General features: G+C 43.2%; 1 protein-coding gene and 1 long non-coding RNA gene across 2 annotated transcripts in view; one reads left to right on the top strand and one right to left on the bottom strand.

Moving 5' to 3' along the window:
* LOC111535189 overlaps positions 1-18,860 on the bottom strand; it is an 80,372-nt gene that overhangs the window by 42,716 nt on the left and 18,796 nt on the right. The window lies entirely within an intron of this gene.
* LOC111535167 (protein FAM205A-like) lies at positions 9,594-16,962 on the top strand. Its single transcript, XM_023201574.2, has 4 exons — positions 9,594-10,559; positions 11,208-11,253; positions 11,781-11,841; positions 12,861-16,962. Exons 1-4 carry the CDS (start codon positions 10,416-10,418, stop codon positions 16,615-16,617), a joined length of 4,008 nt encoding a protein of 1,335 aa, XP_023057342.1. The 5' UTR covers positions 9,594-10,415; the 3' UTR covers positions 16,618-16,962.

Raw genomic sequence — 18,860 nt, forward strand, 5'->3', positions numbered from 1 at the left:
CCCAGGTTCTCACATTGGGACTGACTAGGCAGGCAGCTCAACCCACAGATAGTGAGGAAAAACGGTGGCGTGGCAACCTACCCAGGAGTGGCATGGAGCCAGCAGAACCCACACCCTCAGCCAAGGGAGGCAGTGAGTGATTGTGTGACCCTGCCTGGGAAACCATGCTTTTCCCATTAATCTTTGAAACCCAGGAACCAGGAGATCCCCTTGTGAACTTACACCATCAAGGTCTTGGGTCTGAAGCACAGAGCCGGATGGAGCCTCAGCAGAGTGCTTGGGCACACAGGGAGACCCAGGAGTTCTGCATATTCCAGCTTGGGAATTCCAACAAGACATCCGTTCACTCTCCTAGGAATGGGGCTGAATCCAAAGAGTCAAGTGGTGTTATCCCACCAGCCCCACTCCCATGGCACCTCACAAGTTAAGACCTACTGGCTTGGAATTCCAACTGGCCAGTGGCAGCAGGCTGGAGATAGCCTGAGATGGACCAAGTTCCTAGGGAGAGGGGTGGACACCATCTCTGTGGTTTGAGACAGCTGTCCTAGCCTGCTGACACCAGGGATGGGGAGCAGTTCCTCACAATGCAACACAGCTGCTATACCTGATTGTGGCCAGTCTGTTTTGTTAAGTGGGACCCTGATCCTTCCCTTCCCACTGGGCAGGGCCCCCCTGCAGAAATTTTAGCAACTCCAGCCAGGGTTATATGGACAGAACTCTGATCTCTCCCTGGGATAGAGTCCCCAGCCGCAGGGGCAGCCACTGTCTTTGTGGTTCAGCCAATTTATTCTTTACAGCCTGCTGGCTCTGGAGAGTCCAGGCAGTCAGTGCAGCATACCTGCTCTGCCAAGGGGCAGCCAGACTGCTTCTTTAAGCAGGTCCCTGATCCTATTCCTCCTGACTAGGTGAGACCTCCCAACAGGGGTTTCCAGAAACCTCCTACAGGAGCATTCTGGCTGGCATTAGGTTGGTGCCCTCCTGGGATGGAGCTCCTAAAAGAAGGATCAGGCTGCCATCTTTGCTGTTTTGCAGCCTTAACTGGTAATAACTGTAGGTGCAGGAGGGACCAAGGCAGCTAGGGTCTGGAGTGCACACCCAGCAAACCGTAGCAGCCCTATGGAAGAGTGGCCTGACTGTTAAAAGAAAAACAAACAGAAAGCAACAACAATAATAACATCAACAAAAAGACCCCACAAAAATCCCAGTTAAAGGTCAGCAGACTCAAAGATTAAAGGTAGATAAGCCCACAAAGATGAGAAAGAATCAACACAAAAACACTGAAAACTCAAAAAGTTAGAGTGCCTCTTCTCCAAATGATCACAACACCTCCGCAGCAAGGGCACAGAACTAGGCTGAAGCTGAGAAGGCTGAAATGACAGAAGTAGGCTTTAAAAGGTGGGTAATGATGAACTTCACTGAGCTAAAGAAGCATGTTCTAACCCAATGCAAAAAAGCTAAGAATCATGATAAAACAATACAGGAACTGATAACCAGAATATCCAGCTTAGAGAGAAACGTAGCTGACCTGATAGAGCTAAAAAACACAACACAAGAACTTCATAATGCACTCACAAATATCAATAGCAGAACAGATCAAGCAGAGGAAAAAATCTCAGAGCTTGAAGACTATCTTTCCGAAATAAGATAGGCAGACAAGAACAGAGAAAAAGAATGAAAAGGAATGTACGAAACCTCTGAGAAATATGGGATTATGTAAAAAGACTGAACCTATGACTGATGAGGGTACCTGAAAGAGACAAGGAGAAGGAAACCAAGTCAGAAAACATGCTTCAGGATATCATCCAGGAGAACTTCCCCAGCTTAGCAAGACAGGCCAACATTCAAATTCAGGAAGTCCAGAGAACCCCAGTAAGATACTCCATGAGAAGGTCAACCCCAAGACACATAATCATCAGATTCTCCAGGGATGAAATGAAGGAAAAAATGCTAAGAGCAGCCAGAAGGAAAGGCCAGGTCACCTACAAAGGGAAGTCCATCAGGCTAACAGTGGACCTCTCAGTGGAAACACTATAAGCCAGAAGAGATTGGGGGCCAATATTCAACATTCTTGAAGAAAATAATTTCTAACCCAGAATTTAATATCCAGCCAAACTAAGCTTCATAAGATCCTTTTCAGGACAAGCAAATGCTAAGGGAATTCATCGCCACCAGGGCTGCCTTGCAAGAGCTCTTGAAACAAGCACTACATATGCAAAGGAAAAACTGTTACCAGCCACTAAAAAAGCACACTGAGGTACACAGATCAGTGACACTATTAAGCAACCACATAAACACATCTGTAAGACAACTAGCTAGCATCATGATGAAAGGATCAAATTCACACATAACAATGTTAATCTTAAATGTAAACGGGTTAAATGCCCCAATTAAAAGATACAGAATGGCAAGCTGGATAAAGAGCCAAGCCCCATTGGTATGCTGTCTTCAAGATACCCATCTAATGTGCAAAGACACACATAGGCTCAAAACAAAAGGATGGAGGAAATTTTGGAGGAAATTTTACCAAGCAAATGGAAAACAGAAAAAATGAGGGGTCATAATCCTAGTTTCTGACAAAACAGACTTTAAACCAACAAAGATCAAAAAAGACAAAGAAGGGTATTACATATGGTAAAGCATTCAATTCAACAAGAAGAACTAACTATCCTAAATATATATACACCAATACAGGAGCACTCGGATTCATAAAACAAGTTCTTAGAGACCTTCGAAGAGACTTAGATTTCCACACAAAAATAGTGGGAGACTTTAACATCCCACTGACAATATTAGATCATCAAGACAGAAAATTAACAAAGATATTCAGGACCTGAACTCAGCTTTGGATAAAGTGGACCTGATTGATATCTACAGAACTCATCACCCAAAAATGATAAGATATATATTCTTCTCATTGCCACATGGTACCTACTCTAAAATTGAAACATAATTGGAAGTAAATACTTCTCAGCAAATGCAAAATAACTGACATAATAACAAACAGTCTCTCATACTACAGCATAATAAAATTAGAACTCAAGATTAAGAAACTCAAAGTCACACAACTACATGGAAATTGAACAACCTGCTCCTGAATGATTCCCAGATAAATAATGAAATTAAGGCAGAAATCAAGAAGTTATTTTTGAAACTACTGAGAACAAAGAGACAATGTACCAGAATCTCTGGGACACAGTTAAAGCAGTGTTAAGAGGGAAATTTATAACACTAAATGCCCACATCAAAAAGCTAGAAAGATCTCAATTCAACAACCTAGCATCACAACTAAAACAACTAGAGAACCAAGAGCAAACAAACCCCAAAGCTAGCAGAAGACAAGAAGTAACCAAGATCAGAGAAGAACTGAAGGAGACAGAAACACAAAAAAACCCTTCAAGGGCTGGGCACAGTGGCTCAAGCCTGTAATCCCAGCACTTTGGGAGGCCGAGACGGGCAGATCACGAAGTCAGAAGATCGAGACCATCCTGGCTAACACGGTGAAACCCCATCTCCACTAAAAAATACAAAAAACTAGCCAGGCGAGGTGGTGGGTGCCTGTAGTCCCAGCTACTCAGGAGGCTGAGGCAGGAGAATGGTGTAAACCCGGAAGGTGGAGCTTGCAGTGAGCTGAGATCCGGCCACTGCACTCCAGCCTGGGCGAAACAGCAAGACTCTGTCTCCAAAAAAAAAAAAAAAAAAACCCTTCAAAAAATCAACGAATCCAGAAGCTGATTTTTTTGGAAAAAAAAATAATAAGTTAGATAGACTGCTAGCTAGACTACTAAACAAGAAAAAGAGAGAAGAACCAAATAGACACAATCAGAAATGATAAGGGGGATATCACCACTGACCCCACAGAAATACAAACAAACATCAGATAATACTATAAATACCTTTATGCACACAAACTAGAAGATCTAGAAGAAATGGATAAATTCCTGGACACAAACACCCTCCCAAGACTAAATCGGGAAGAAACTGAATCCCTAAAAAGACCAATGTCAAGTTCTAAAATTGAGGCAGTAATAAATAGCCTAGCAACCACAAAAGCTCAGGACCAGACAGATTTACAGCTGAATCCTATCAGAGGTACAAAGAAGGGCTGGTGCCATTTCTATTGAAACTATTCCAAAAAATTGAAAAGGAGGGACTCCTTCCTAACTCAGAGAAGGTCATTATATAATGATAGAGAGGTCAATTCATCAAGAGGACATAATAATTGTAAATATAGTATATATGCACCCAGTATTGGAGCACCTAAATATATAAAGCAAATATCAATAGGTCTAAAGGGAAAAATAAGACTAATAAAATAACAGTAGGGAACTTCACACCCCACTTTCAGCAATTGGGCAGATCATCCAGATAGAAAATCAATAAGGAAACGTTGGACTTAAACTATGCTTTGGACCAAATGGACCTAACAGACATTTACAGAACATTTCATCCAACAGCAGCTGAATGCACATTTCTCTCAAGCACACATGGAACATTATTCAGTATAGATAATATGTTAGGCCACAAATAACAAATTTAAGAAGACTGAAATAATGTCAAGTATCTTTTCCAATCTCAATGGTATAAAACTAGAACTTGTTAACAGGAAGAATTTGGGAAAATTCACAAATACCTGGAAATTAAACAACATGCTCCTGAAAAACCAATGGATCAAAGAAATCACAAGGGAAATTAGAAAATATCTTGAGACAAATGAAAGAGGAAACACAATATCAAAACTTATGAGATGTAGCAAAAACAATTCTAAGAGGTAAGTTTATAGCAATAAATGCCTACATTAAAACAGAAGAAAGGTCTCAAACAGCCTAATGTTGCACCTCAAGGAAATAGAAAAAGTAGAACAAACTAAGCCCAAAGTTAGTGAAAGGAAAGAAATAATAAAGATTAGAGGTTAAATAAATGAAATAGAGACTAGAAAAACAACAAAAAATATGAATAAAAGGAAGAGTTGGTTATTTGAAAAGAAACAAAATTGACAAACCTTTAGTTACATTAAGAAAAGAAGAGAGAAAACTCAAATAAACTCAGAATGAAAGAGGAGACGTTACAATTGATACCACAGAAATACAAATGATGATAAGAGCCTACTACGAATAATTATTCACCAACAAATTAAATAACTTAGAAGAAATGGATAAAGTCCTAGAACATACAATCTACCAAGAAGGAATCAGGAAGAAATAGGAAATCTGAACAGACCAATAGTAAATATGGAGATTGAAACAGTAATAAAAAATCTCCCATTAAAAAAAAAAAAGTACAGGACCTAATAGCTTCATTACAGAATTCTACCAAATATTTAAGAACTGATACTGGTCTGGCATGGTGGTTCACACCTGTAATCCCAACACTTTGAGAGGCTGAGGCAGGAGGATTGTTCAAGGCCAAGAGTTAAAGACCAGCCTGGGCAATGTAGTGAGATACTGTCTCTAAAAAAAAAATAAAAACAAAAAAATTAAATTAAAAAATTAGCCAAGTATGGTGTGATAATAAATGTATGTTATTTTGAATCACTAAATTTTGTGATAATTTGTTATGCAGCAATAAACAAATAAAACAACATTCAACACAATGCCAATTAAAATCCCACTACAGAAATTGAAAAACTTATTCTAAGATTAATGAACTATAATAGCCAAAATAGCTCTGAAAAAGATTACTTATTCCACCTGACTTCAAGACTTAGTATAAAACTACAGTAATCAAGACAATGTCACTGACATCAACATAGACAAATAGATCAATGGAACAGAATAGAGTTCAGAACTAGGCCTATATATATATGGTCACTTGATTTTTTTAACTTGTTATAATTTTTATTTTTGTGAAATGCACACTTTCCAAAAGATTTGCATTGTTCATACAGTAGTATTTTATAAGCCACATTAATAATGTTTTCATGCAACAAACTGTAAGGTTCAAAGTTGTTTGGCAATCTAATATTTTTACATTAATATTTTAGAGCTCATAATGTGGTGCTAGACTCCTAAAAGCCATCAGAATATTAGTCTCATTCTTCTGGAATCAGTTTACTAATAAGGATGGCAACAATCCAACATTTATGGATTTCTAGACAAGTAATGTATCCTTTACCACTTTTTGGTAATTGCTTTTTAATTGTTTTCTAAAAATTAACAAAATAGGAACAATGTTTGTACAGAGCTTCACCATAAAAAATGGAAGACACATAGTGCATGAAAAAATGCTCAACATCATTATTAATTAGAGAAACACAGATTAAAACCACAAGGAGATACCATTACACACATAATAGAATGGCTAAAATTAAAAAGGATTATACCAAGGGTTGACAAACATATAGGAAAACAAACTCTCATACACTGCTGGCAGGAATGAAAATAGTACAACCATCTTGGAAAACAGTTTGGAAATTTAAAAAAATTAAACACACACAGTTTTAATCCATTCATGCTGCTATAACAAATACCACAGATTGGGTAACTTATAAAGAACAGAAATTTATCTCTCACAGTTCTTGAGGCTGGATGTACAAGATCGAGGTGCTGGCAGGTTCTGTGTCTGATGAGGGCCCAATCTCTGCTTCCAAGATGGAACCTGGTTGCTGCATCCTCCAGAGCGGACAAATGCTGTGTCTTCATATGGTGGGAGGGGCAAACAGCTCCTTCACATCTTATTTATAAAGTCATTAATCCCATTCATGAGGGCAGAGCTTTCATGCCCTAATCACCTCCCCAAAAGCTCCAACTTCTAATACCATCAACTTGGTAATTAGGTTTCAATCTATGAAATGTGGAGGGACACATACATTCAAACCATAGCATACAGCTATCATATGATCCAGTCATTCTACTCCTGGGTATTTACCCAAGAAAAACAGGAATACATGTCCTTATAAAGACTGGTACATGAATGTTCACAGCAGCATTATTTCTAGTAGCCACAAACTGGTAATAACCCAAATGTCTATCAACTACTGAATGGTTAAACAAATTGTTATATATACATACAATGGAATCTACTCTGCAATAAAAAGGAATGAACTAATAATATACAAAACAACATGAATATATTCAAATAATTGGGCTGAGTGCAGGAAGCCAGACATAAATGGATATATACTGCATGATTACGTTTATATAAAACTCTAGAAAAATGCAAACTAATCTACAGTGATGGAAAATAGATCAATGGTTTGGAAGAGAGAGGAAATGAAAGAAGTAGGGAAAAACAATTACAAAGGGGCATAAAGAAAGTTCTGAGGATGTGGTAATCTTGACTGTGATAATGGTTTCACAAGTATATACAAATGTGAAATTTTATCAAATTGTTCACAAATTGTTTGTTTTTTGAGACGGAGTCTCACTCTTGTCGCCCAGATTGGAGAGCAGTGGTGTGATCTTGGCTCACAGCAACCTCCACCAACCAGTTCAAGCGATTTTCCTGCCTCAGCCTCTGGAGTAGCTGGGATGATAGGCGCCTGCCACCACTCCTGGCTAAATTTTTGTATTTTTAGTAGAGACAGGGTTTCACCATGTTTGACAGGCTAGTCTTAAGCTCCTGACTTCAGGTGATCCACCCACTTCGGCCTCCCAAACTGCTGGGATTACAGGTGTGAGCCACCATGCCCAGCCTAAATTGTTCACTTTAAATATGTGTAGCTTATTGTACATTAATCATATCTCAGAAAAGTGTTTTTAATTACTAAGTTCTAGACAAATGAAAAATTTAAGCAACAAAAATGAAACTATGGTATATACTCAAAAGAACTGAAAACAAGGATTTGAACAGATACTTATACACCAACATTCACTGGAACATTATTCACAACAGCAAAAAGGTGGAAAATGACGTATGCATCTACACGGAAGACAGGTACTCTTTTTTTTTTTTTTTTTTGAGACAGAGTCTCGCTCAGACAGGCACTCTTAAAACATTTTTTAGAAGTGTGAATTTCTACAATTGGAAGGCAATTAGGCAATATATACATTGAAAATGCACACACCCTTTGATCCAGCAATTTTACTAGAAGGAATTTTTCCTACATATATGCCTATATATTTATGCAAAGATTTATATTATATAAGGTTTATGTCAGCATTTTTAGAGCAAAATTATACGAAATATTCATGAATATGGCATTGAAGATGAACTGTGTTTCAGCCATATCAAGGAAAATATTAAAGACATTAAAGAAAATGATATGCTCAAGATATATTTATTTTAGTAAATGAAATAAGATTGTAATCCTAGCATTTGGGGGGGTTCAGGTGGGACTTGGGAGGCTGAGGCAAGAGGAACCCTTGAACCCAGGAGTTAGAGGCTGCAGTGAGCTATGATTGTGTCACTGGGCTCCAACCTGGGTGACCTTGTAAGAAGAAAGAAGAAGAAAGAAGAAGAGGGAGAGAGAGGAGGAGAAGGAAGGAAGGAAGGAAGGGAGGGAGGGGAAGAAGAAGGAGGAGGAGGAGAATAAGGAGGAGGAGGAGAATAAGAAGGAGGAGGAAGAGGGAAATAAGAGAGAAAAGTATCTATACTATGCTTCCCTTTGTGAATAAAACATTAAAATTCAATTTTTAAATTTATGCTAGACTAGTCTGGAAAGATACACAAGAACCTGATACAAGTGATTGACTGAGGGAATAAAATAAAAATTAGAGATGAGAGACAAGGATGAGGAGAGAGTATGTTATACCTTCTTCTATCTTTTGAAGTTTATACCATTTATATGTATGCTTACTTTAAAAAATCAATTAATCTAAGTGATTAAAATAAAATAAATGCAAAGGCCTTCCATCAAGGAGGACTCATGCCTGCTCCTCCAATCTTTCTCACAATTGCTTTCCAACCCATTCATCTGCACCTCTGCTAAAGATAGACTGCAGTTTTTAGTATCAAATGAATTCTGGCACATTCCTTGGGGTTCTGCATTTGTTAGGAATTTTCTCTCCCACCTGGAACAGTCCTTTTCCCTATAACCTGTACTTTTAGACAAAACTCCAAAATTAATCTCCCCAGGAACCCTCTCTGACCAAAATGATCCCCTCCATGCATTCTCTCCCTTGAAAGGTTGAGACCTGAACCTCAATAATATATCAAATTATTTGAAATAAGTCATTGGCTCTTGATTCATGTAAATTTGTCTTGTTTTTGAAACTAGATTTTTAAGTGGCTTGAGAGAAGAAAGCCAACATGACTCAAAGTCCTTGTACCCTTGACATCACCCAGCTTAGGGATGAGCATACCGAAGGCTTACCATGCCAGTGGGGTAAAGGATGGGATACTGGATGAATGTTCAAAGATTTTGAGCCCAAGAATTTTTTTCTCCGCTTTTGGCTGTAACCATTCTCACCAAGGCAACACTTTCTAAGGATATTCAGAAATCATTGACTGTTAGGGAAGTATTGCAATATTCATGGAGGTTAAGCAGGTAACATAAATGTATAAATTAATGGGCAGAGTATAGGAGTGATGGGTCCTGAGGCAAAAGTGGAAAACATCTGCCCTGCTTTAAAAGTTTCCAGAATCCGACTCAAGCAAACAATAAAAATCCTACAAGCAAACAGAATACATCCAGAGATGAACAGATCTGACCACAAGCAGCAACCAGTTTGTGACCCAAAGCCAGAAATGGCTACTAATCCATCTCTACAGGCATTCATCTCCCTGAGTAGGCAGAATGCTGTAACAAGCATTTTCTAGAGGCAGCTCTAGAAAACCATGCTTTGGACAGAACTCCAGAAGTGAGCCACATTAACGTGCTTCCAAAAGATTGCAGCGTTTACAATCTCTCCCCACCCATCTGCAAGCTTGAGGCCACACAGACTGGATAGATACGGCCACCTTGGCCTCTCCCTACCACCCTACCTCATAAGCCATGATCCCCTTCCTGCACCTCTGTTACCAATTACCCATTGCCTGAAACACCAAAGATCTCCATTTCCGAGCCATAACCAGACTCCACCCACCCTAAATTCATGTGTTTCTCAGGTATATTTCCAAAACAAGTGGGAGAGTTAGTGGAGGTTCCTCTCGCCTAACCACCCCTTCTCATAAGGTGCCCCTATGCCAAAGCACTCAGTTCTCTGAGGACAGGTGACCATACAGTTGTGAAGGAGAGAGCCGAGCCATCAGGCTGGTATAGGGAGTGGAGAGTGAAGATGGACTAGGAAATAGACATTGCTTGTGGCACCTTCGGTGCCAGGCTCAAAACACCCTCATCTACAGACTGAATCACCACATGAGCTTCCCTACTACATGTGTCTCATGAAATGGGAGGGCTTTGTGATGCAGTCTGGTGGCCTAGTTCCATCCTCTGTGAGGTGGACATGACAAGGCCTAGCACTGGAAGTCATTAGGCACCAGAACTCTGAATGCCCAGATATAGGGATGGCTGATCTCATGCTAATGAGGTTTAGACCATGTTGAGTCCTACTTTTGTTCTGTGGGATGTTGGATATCCCTTATACACCTATGGCTCCATCTTCATCATTATTCTAATCATCTGGCAAGTGAAAAGGAGCCACCATGAATTGAACTTGGAAGCTAAAAGGAGCTGCTGCCGGGTAGGGCAACACTATGATTCCAACTGAACGAATTAAGCCTCAGATAATATGCTTTTAAGCTCCAGAGTCCTTCCTTATTGACCCCACTGCCCCTCTCCCCCAAGTTTTATGCATACCTTTAGTTACTTTTATACAGTCTTTTCCTTCTCAGATCCTAAAAGTAATTCCTTATCAGGTCTTCCCTGAACCATACTCTAATTGAAAAGCCAAGAAGCTTTCCATTTGACTTGAATAGAGACCTAGATGATATGGGATCTATCTCACTGGATCTCAGAAGACCTCACAATATGGGGGCACTTTTTTGGTTGGTGGCCCTTTAAGGTGTTTATAAACCGGTCTTTGGGTATTAGAACGACATACTCTTTGATCTGTACCATCCTTTCTCTTGCTTCATCCTCAGCATCCAGCAGGACTTATCTGGGAATCAGATGGGAGGTATAGAATATGGAAAAGCCTCCAGGTGAATCAGAAATAAGCAGAGAAGGAAAATGGGGTAAAAAGCTGAAATAGGCAGAGAAAATCCAGGAGAGTGTATAAAACACAGATAGATATACAGAAAGGCAGTGGAAAATGTATGTAAGTCTCATTTTGGACATGAGAAAGAAAATGGTATCCCAGCTTCACATTCTAATGTTTTTGTCTTTTAAGCGTCACCAAAAAGTCAGGCAAAGAGCTAGAGGTGCAGCATCAACAGGTAAAGTCCCAATCTCTCCTCTGACTCCCTTCCACTGTGGATGTTTCCCATGAATCCTGTCCCTCTATGACCCCTGGAGCCAGGAGCCAGGTGCTCTGCCACTGAAGACTCCAGTTCCCCAGACTGAAACTTCCATGGGTGGGAAATCTTACCTCGGAAACATTCCAAAAGTTTCTACATTATTCCCATGGGAATAAAGAATTGAGGAAATAGTGCAGATGTCCTTAGCTGTGTCATTTACTAGTTTTAAAACCTGTGCAAGTCACTTCATCTGTCAGTCTTGTTTGCCATAACATGGGCATCTGATGATTTTCTCACTCACAGTATGGTTGTTAAGGTCAAATAAAAATGGGCACAGGAGAACAAGTCATGATTCATTACACTGTGCACAGAACGGCCTTAAAGCATTCATAATTAGGGTTCTCAGTGTCTTCTTGCTGACAGTCAAAGGCCTCCAATCTCCTATAGCTACTCTGAAAACTCTACCATGCCACTGACTACTATAACATTGTCTTCTGGTTCCTCAGCTAGGAGACTTTCTCAGGAAGAAGCTGAGAAGCCACAAGAGCTGCTCTCTGTCATGAAAAGGTGATCTATTGCTGTTTGTAGTCTCTAAACACCAGCCTGGCCTGTGGTGATTTTTTCGTTTAGCCTGGGGCAGGACTGAGGAGATGGAAAAATGGCTGGGAGGGAGACATACATGATGGAGGCTGGTTCACTAGTTGAGAGGGTTGTAAAGGCATAATCATCTCAGGAGGAAAGAGTCACCCAACACTGATTTGGGATAGGGTCACAGTAATTCTGAAATTCAGGATTTTACTAGTACGTTATCCATAAAAGTACGTTATTCATATGGGGTTCTACTCAGTTCTCAGATACGTTATCCAATCAAGAGAATGGATTTTGCATGAGGAAGTCACCCATGTCGCATTCTTTTTACAGCTACACCCTTACATGGGCAGACTCAGCTGAGCAAGATGAACCCTGATGATATTACCTCCTTTAGTTCTATATTCAGGGAGTCCAGTTCCTAACACAGCCCTAAGACAGGAGCCTATCATCTTATCCTCTTAAGATTTCTAGAGAAAAAGACTGATTCCCGGGAGATGTTGGGTACATCATCAGGGATATCTCACAGTCCCCAGAATGCACAAGTACCACATAAACCTCATTTTCCACAGTTTAGATGTACTGAAAACTAGGCTTTGGGTTTCTTAGCCTCAAATGAGACTGCAAGACAGTTCTGCCTTGTGATATTCCTGGTTATGCCCCATAAGCTAACCAACTGACTCTTCCACATGCTTGGTTCCTTTCTCCTAGTTCAGCTTCTCAACAAGGCCAACACAGAACTCAGCTCCCAGTCTTCTCTGAGGGCCGTACCCTTCTGTGGGTTTTCTGAGGCCTTGTCCAACAAGCCCTAACCCCCAGCCCACCATACCTTACCAAATGCCATTTTCTTAAGAAGAAAAGTAGAGGAGTAGACATGAAGGAGGTATAGGCTTCTAGACTTGCAGGACTAGGGAAGGGCAACACCAACCCTAGCCCACACTCTTCCAAGAAGGTAGATGTCGCTCCATCATTAATGTTTGCCATGTTTCCCTTTCCAGCCTGGGCTGGCTTCCCCCGGAGGGAAGTCTGCGGCGACTCCTATGTACAGATCCCTGTTGCCAAATTTGCAATGCCATGGCTCTGGAGATTCAGCAATTGCTGGTGGGTGAGAATGACCAGAGCTCCCCAACTTTATCGAGGACTCCATCACAAGTCTCCTCTTGCCTAGAGATCTTGTCTGTGTCTAGTGTATCCTTTGAGCAGAGTCTAGAGCTCCATTCTAGAAACACCAGAGAACTTTCACTGGCATCTGTAACCCCAACACTGTCACAATTAACAGATGAGGAATCTTTAACCCAGTCAGCTGCCCAGTCAACGTATGCAGATGGCATACAAGATTACTGGGCTGATCACCTCCAGCTAGGGCAGGAATTTCAAGTGCCAGATGTGCTCACAGGCCCAAACACCACAGCTTCTTCAAGGCTTGAGGAGCCAAGGGTTCCACTGAACCAGGAGGAGATGATGCAGAGTAACCCCAGCTTTGTCCAGGGGAACCAAGGCCAGCATCACTTGAATTCCCAGGTCTCCTTGCTGTCCCTGAACCCAGAAACCCTGAACCCGATGCATCCAATGGCCTTGCATATGGTCCTCCCTGCCCACCTGCCATTTCTTAGTCCTGAAGTACTGAGGCTTCTTGAGGTACATGTTAAAAAATGGATGCATTTCCAGAGGTGGGGGCTCCCCAGACGTGTGGAGGAGTCCCTGAGGCAGCTTATGCCAAACCCACCATTGTATTACCAATCTGGAAATGACCAGCCAGTTTCTTTCAACCTGAATAATACTTCTCAGGTCTCTCTTCATAGATTTCAGACCATTTCCCTACAGACCTGGTGTTCATGTGTGGCTGGCCAGCCCATCCAGACCTTCTGGGTTTCTGAATGGTCCACTATGAACCCAGAACAAAGACACCACTGTCAGCAAAGCCCAAACCCTATGGCTCTAGCCTTGCCCTCTCCAGCCCTTAAAGCCCTACGTGACCCCCATCTACTGTCTGGGGGACAAGATAATGACTCAGGGAGTGATCTCCAGCAGAAATACAGCCAGCTATTCAGTGGGCTCCCTTCTCTGCACAGTGAGTCCCTGGTTGCCACTTTCATGGACTCTCAAGGCCTCCCCAAGAATGAAAATGTGCCCAAGCCCCCTTTGAAGGATCCTTTTCTCTTCAACAAGCTCTCCCTCCCCCAACTGCTCCCTAAAACTTCACCCCAGTCAGCCCCACGCTCTTCCCCACTTTCCCCAAATTGGGTGTCTCCATCTGACCATCAACAAGCTCAGATCAATGTCCCATTTCTGACTCTGGCTGAGTGTGAAGCCTTGGAGTGGCATCTGCTACAGAGGCAACTCCAGCTTCAGTGGGGCTGGCCAGCTGCCCTCCAGAGGTCTCAGCACACCCAGTGCCTCATGCAGCATGAGCCCTGTGGCAAAGCTCAGTCTCCTGAGACCATGACAACTTCCCAGCCAGGGAAGTCCATCTCAGTGCTCACCAGGGAGCTACTCTTCTTCCCAGAGCATGCCCGGAAGCTGCTGGAATTCCACATCCAGAAACAGTTGATTCACCATCGCTGGGGCCTGCCTCAGAAAATCCAGCAGTCCATCCAGCTGCTCCTTACCTCCACTAACCAACAGACTGCATCCTACAGCAGCACAGCCCTAGCCAATGTGAGCATCCCCCAGCCTGTAGCCCTAGAGGCCAAAGGGGCTTGTGATGTGCTGTCACCCACTGTGGCCCCAGTGTCCATCACCATGCCACACTTGTTAACCCAGGCCAAGGCAATATTGCAGAACCACATCGACTCCAAATGTGGACAGATCCACCAGGGCAAGATCCCTGCCTGTGTACACAGGTCCTGGGACTGCAGAATTTCTGGGGTCCTGGCAGTGGCTCCTTTACCCTGCATTCCAGAAAACCAGCTCCTGGAACTGCAGGCAGCAAGTGACCCAGACCTACATCACAAAGTTATGCCCTGGATGCCAACGGCCCTTGATCAGCAGCAACAGGTCTTACCAGGTACTGTCACTCAACACCCTAAGCTGCTCCGAGTCTTGTCCGTGGAAGCCATTGAGAAACTGGAGACAACTTTACGGCACAAGTATCTGGTCTTCCTGTCGGGGCTCCCTGCTCTGTATTATGTGGCGCTCTCCAGAGCCCTGGCCCCGGCAGTCACTAGCCAATCTGTCATCACAGAGATGGTGCCTGCGCCTGTGGAAATCCCAGCAGAGCCTCTGACTCAGATGGTTTCATTTGAAGAACGGTGTATAAGCCTTGGGCCATGCCCTCAAGGCAACAATGAGACTTGTACAGACGTTGCAAAAGAATTCCAGTCTGCGGTGCCGGTAAAAGGAACAATGGAGATGCTGCCTCTAGAAAGCCAGACACGTCCTGCTAGCCCCCACTCACTCCAGACACATATCTTGACCAAACTAAACTTCCACTTGAGAAAAAAGGTCCTAGAGATACAATGGGGAATTCCCATTAAGGCAAGAGAGTCCAGGGAACAAACTGCTACAGCACCAGAGAACATATCCACAAAGAAGTCTCTTGAAAGTCTAAACCACCAAGGGGAGGCATTGCTCCAAGAACTGCCCATCCCACCAGACACTCTTCCTGCCCCTAATCCAGAACAGGTTCACCTTAAAGAACAGCTGGCCAATGACTTGAAGGCAGTGCAGCAGAACCAAAGGCAATCTAGTTCCAAAGCAGTACTCAAGGATTCTGCCCACTCGGTCTCCAAGATCTCACAACCCAGTGGGGACATGACAGAGGCCCACATGCTTTGTGTTCGGATGGAGGCCAGTGTGAACAAGCCCAGCATGGAGGAACTCTGGGGCCCTGAGCCCCAAAGCCCTGGCAAGAGCAAGGACCCAGCCTGTGTCCCCATGCTAGCAGGAAAGAGAGAGGACCCAGAGGAAACCAAAGCAGCCAGGGACCATAGAGAAGGGGATGCGGGGTTTGGGCACTCCGCTACCAGAGAAGAGAGACCCCCTGCTGAAGACCAGAGGCCAGCAGGGATGCTTCCAAACCAGACACCCCGAGGCTTCTGGCGATGGAGCCATAGCTTTCATCTTGCTGATCCCTGTCAACACAGCTCCCACCATCACCCTCAGCTTAAGCTCCCACAGCTACCTCCACGAGTCCCTGGGGAGAAAGAATCTGACAATGACCTACAAAACAATCAAACTGAGCTAAATGTCATCCTTGAACCAGAGACAATTCCTGAGAATGCCCAGACTGTGGTGCCCCAGGCTTCACAGGGTCAGCCTCTCCTGAGCCACCCAACTCAGTGTAAGCCCTTGCAGGGCCAAACTTTGCAAGGCCAGGTTTTGCATGGACAGGTGATGCCAGCCCATACACAAAAGAAGCCCAGCCTTCCAGAGTCTAGCTTGAGAAATAAAATTAAATCTTTTCTGCAGCGTATTAACCCCAAGACAAAAAGCAAAGGGCATGAGGACTCCATGTTCTCAGCTGCAAAAGTGGCCAAAACCAGAAAAGAAGATGTTGCAAAGAGCCTGGCTCCAGCCAAGAGCCCTGTGGGGAGAAGTAAGACAGAGAAGCTGACAGGGTACTCCAAGGCCCAATCTTGTCCTTCTGAGAAGCTGGTGGGCCCAGCTTTCTTGGACGGTCCCCAGTCCCTAGACAACAAGCCATGGCTACACTCCAGACAAGCTGGCTCTGCCTCAGCCCCGGGCCACCTCCGCCACTGCCCTCGTCACTGTCCTCGAGAGGCTTGTGCCCCCCAACCAGGGCACCCACCCTAGCTCCTGACCCTCAGTTCAGATAGAAACATTGGTCTGCTCAAGGAGAACACACAGAGCCATGAAAAAGAGTTTATAGGCTCCCCAGCTGCTGCAGCCCTCCAGAGGACCAGTATTGTCGTTTCCATAAACATGCTGGTGGGGCAGGGTGCCACCAGAAATACACTCTACATTTCTCAGCAATACGTTGTCTGTCTGCTTCTTGTCTCTGCTGTATTGTATTAAGGGAAGGTGTGAGGGAGGCTAAAAAGACCTTCCTGTCTAGGGAAGGAGCTTTAACCCACCATTCAGATGGTTCATTTTAGAGGAGTGCCACAGTATTCCCTCCTTGAGGAGATGCTTTTGTGTTTATCAAAACACAATATCTAATATGACAGATGTCAGATACAGATGAATGACTCTCCTCTGACTTCTCCCTGTTTATACTGGAAAGATCTTTTTAGAAAAGCCATCTTGGAGCCGGCTGTAATCCTGCTGCCTGTTTACTACCTCCACTGCCTCTCAGTTGCACGAAATGGAAGCCTCCTGGAATGAGATCACAGTAGAAAATGGAGAAGGGCTTGTCCCACAGGCCCAGGGGTTGGTAAGGAGCAGGGGCAGGTAGTTGGAGGTCTGAGTACCTGTGACAAAAGCTGATTCTCATGCCTGACCAGGGCATGAGAATGGAGAAAAGACAGTTTGCTTGATGCTAAAATGAGCCTAGAGCCAGGAGGCAAACCCAAGGTCCAAGTGCTTTGGGGAGGGATCACTGAGCTTGGTTCTGCTTGCCCTTAGTGTGATGAAGGGCAGGGAGTTGAGCACTGAAGTTTCTGGGAAAGAACCACAAATATAAGAGATTTTCTAAACATATGTGAGCCTGTCAAGTTACTGCCAGCAGCTTATACCCAGCCCTACTGTTTCTATACCACCTGTGCCTGGAGTCCTTCTCTACCACCCTCCTTGCCATGATCCTTGCTCCTTGAATTTACCTTCACAGTAACTAACAGTGGGCACCCAGTCAGCTGAAGCCCCTACCAGGATCTACCTGGTGCCTTTCCCAAAGGGGGTGACTCCTACACTTTTTCCGGCCAAGGATGGCTCACCCTTCTACATCTCTTCATTGTGTGCTACTGCATTTCTGAAAACACCAAAGTCAATCACCTTGGCTGTCAAAAGAAGACAAGGCTTTTGGAAAGTTAACACAGAAAGTGACCACAAATCTAGAATTTAATGCCACACATGAGTCTAACAACGAGATCAGCTGCTCATAACTGAGGTGATGGGATTCTGGCCCTTTTGCCTCCCTCTAGGAATGTCCAATATTTTGCTATTCAGGGAAATACATAGTTATTATTAATTGAAATATTTTGTGGAATTCTCTGAAAACTTTGGAATGAAATGAAGAAGTCCAAGAGGGAGGTTGAGTGGCAAGCTGAGATCTGTAAGGAGCTGCTAAGAAATGTAAGCCCCTCCAAATGATATCCTATTCACATTCTCCCTCACACACAGATTAAACAAAGTCCCTCCTACAGACCTGCTTTGGGAGGTCTCTCAGTGTAGCTTGCCATACCAAGACATTCCTAGAGTTCTTTCATGCTACCTTTTCAGTTGAGCCTCCCACCCTGATCTCAGTACCATCACTGGGTGAGTGATCCACCACCAAAGGCAGCTTTGGTAATCCTGGCCACACATCAAGCCTCTTAATAATGGCCATCCAGCAAAACCCAAAATTGACAAATGGGATATGATTAAACTAAAGAGCTTCTGCACAGCAAAAGAAACTACCATCAGAGTGAACAGGCAACCTACAGAATGGGAGAAAATTTTTGCAATCTACTCATCTGACAAAGGGCTAATATCCAGAATCTACAAAGAACTCAAACAAATTTACAAGAAAGAAACAAACAACCCCATCAAAAAGTGGGCAAAGGATATGAACAGACATTTCTCAAAAGAAGACATTCATACAGCCAACAGACACATGAAAAAATGCTCATCATCACTGGCCATCAGAGAAATGCAAATCAAAACCACAATGAGATACCATCTCACACCAGTTAGAATGGCAATCATTCAAAAGTCAGGAAACAACAGGTGCTGGAGAGGATGTGGAGAAATAGGAACACTTTTACACTGTTGGTGGGATTGTAAACTAGTTCAACCATTATGGAAAACAGTATGGCGATTCCTCAAGGATCTTGATCTAGATGTACCATATGACCCAGCCATCCCACTACTGGGTATATACCCAAAGGATTATAAATCAT

Source organism: Piliocolobus tephrosceles, chromosome 14 (assembly GCF_002776525.5).
Source record: "Piliocolobus tephrosceles isolate RC106 chromosome 14, ASM277652v3, whole genome shotgun sequence".
In the NCBI taxonomy this organism is placed as follows: domain Eukaryota; kingdom Metazoa; phylum Chordata; class Mammalia; order Primates; family Cercopithecidae; genus Piliocolobus; species Piliocolobus tephrosceles.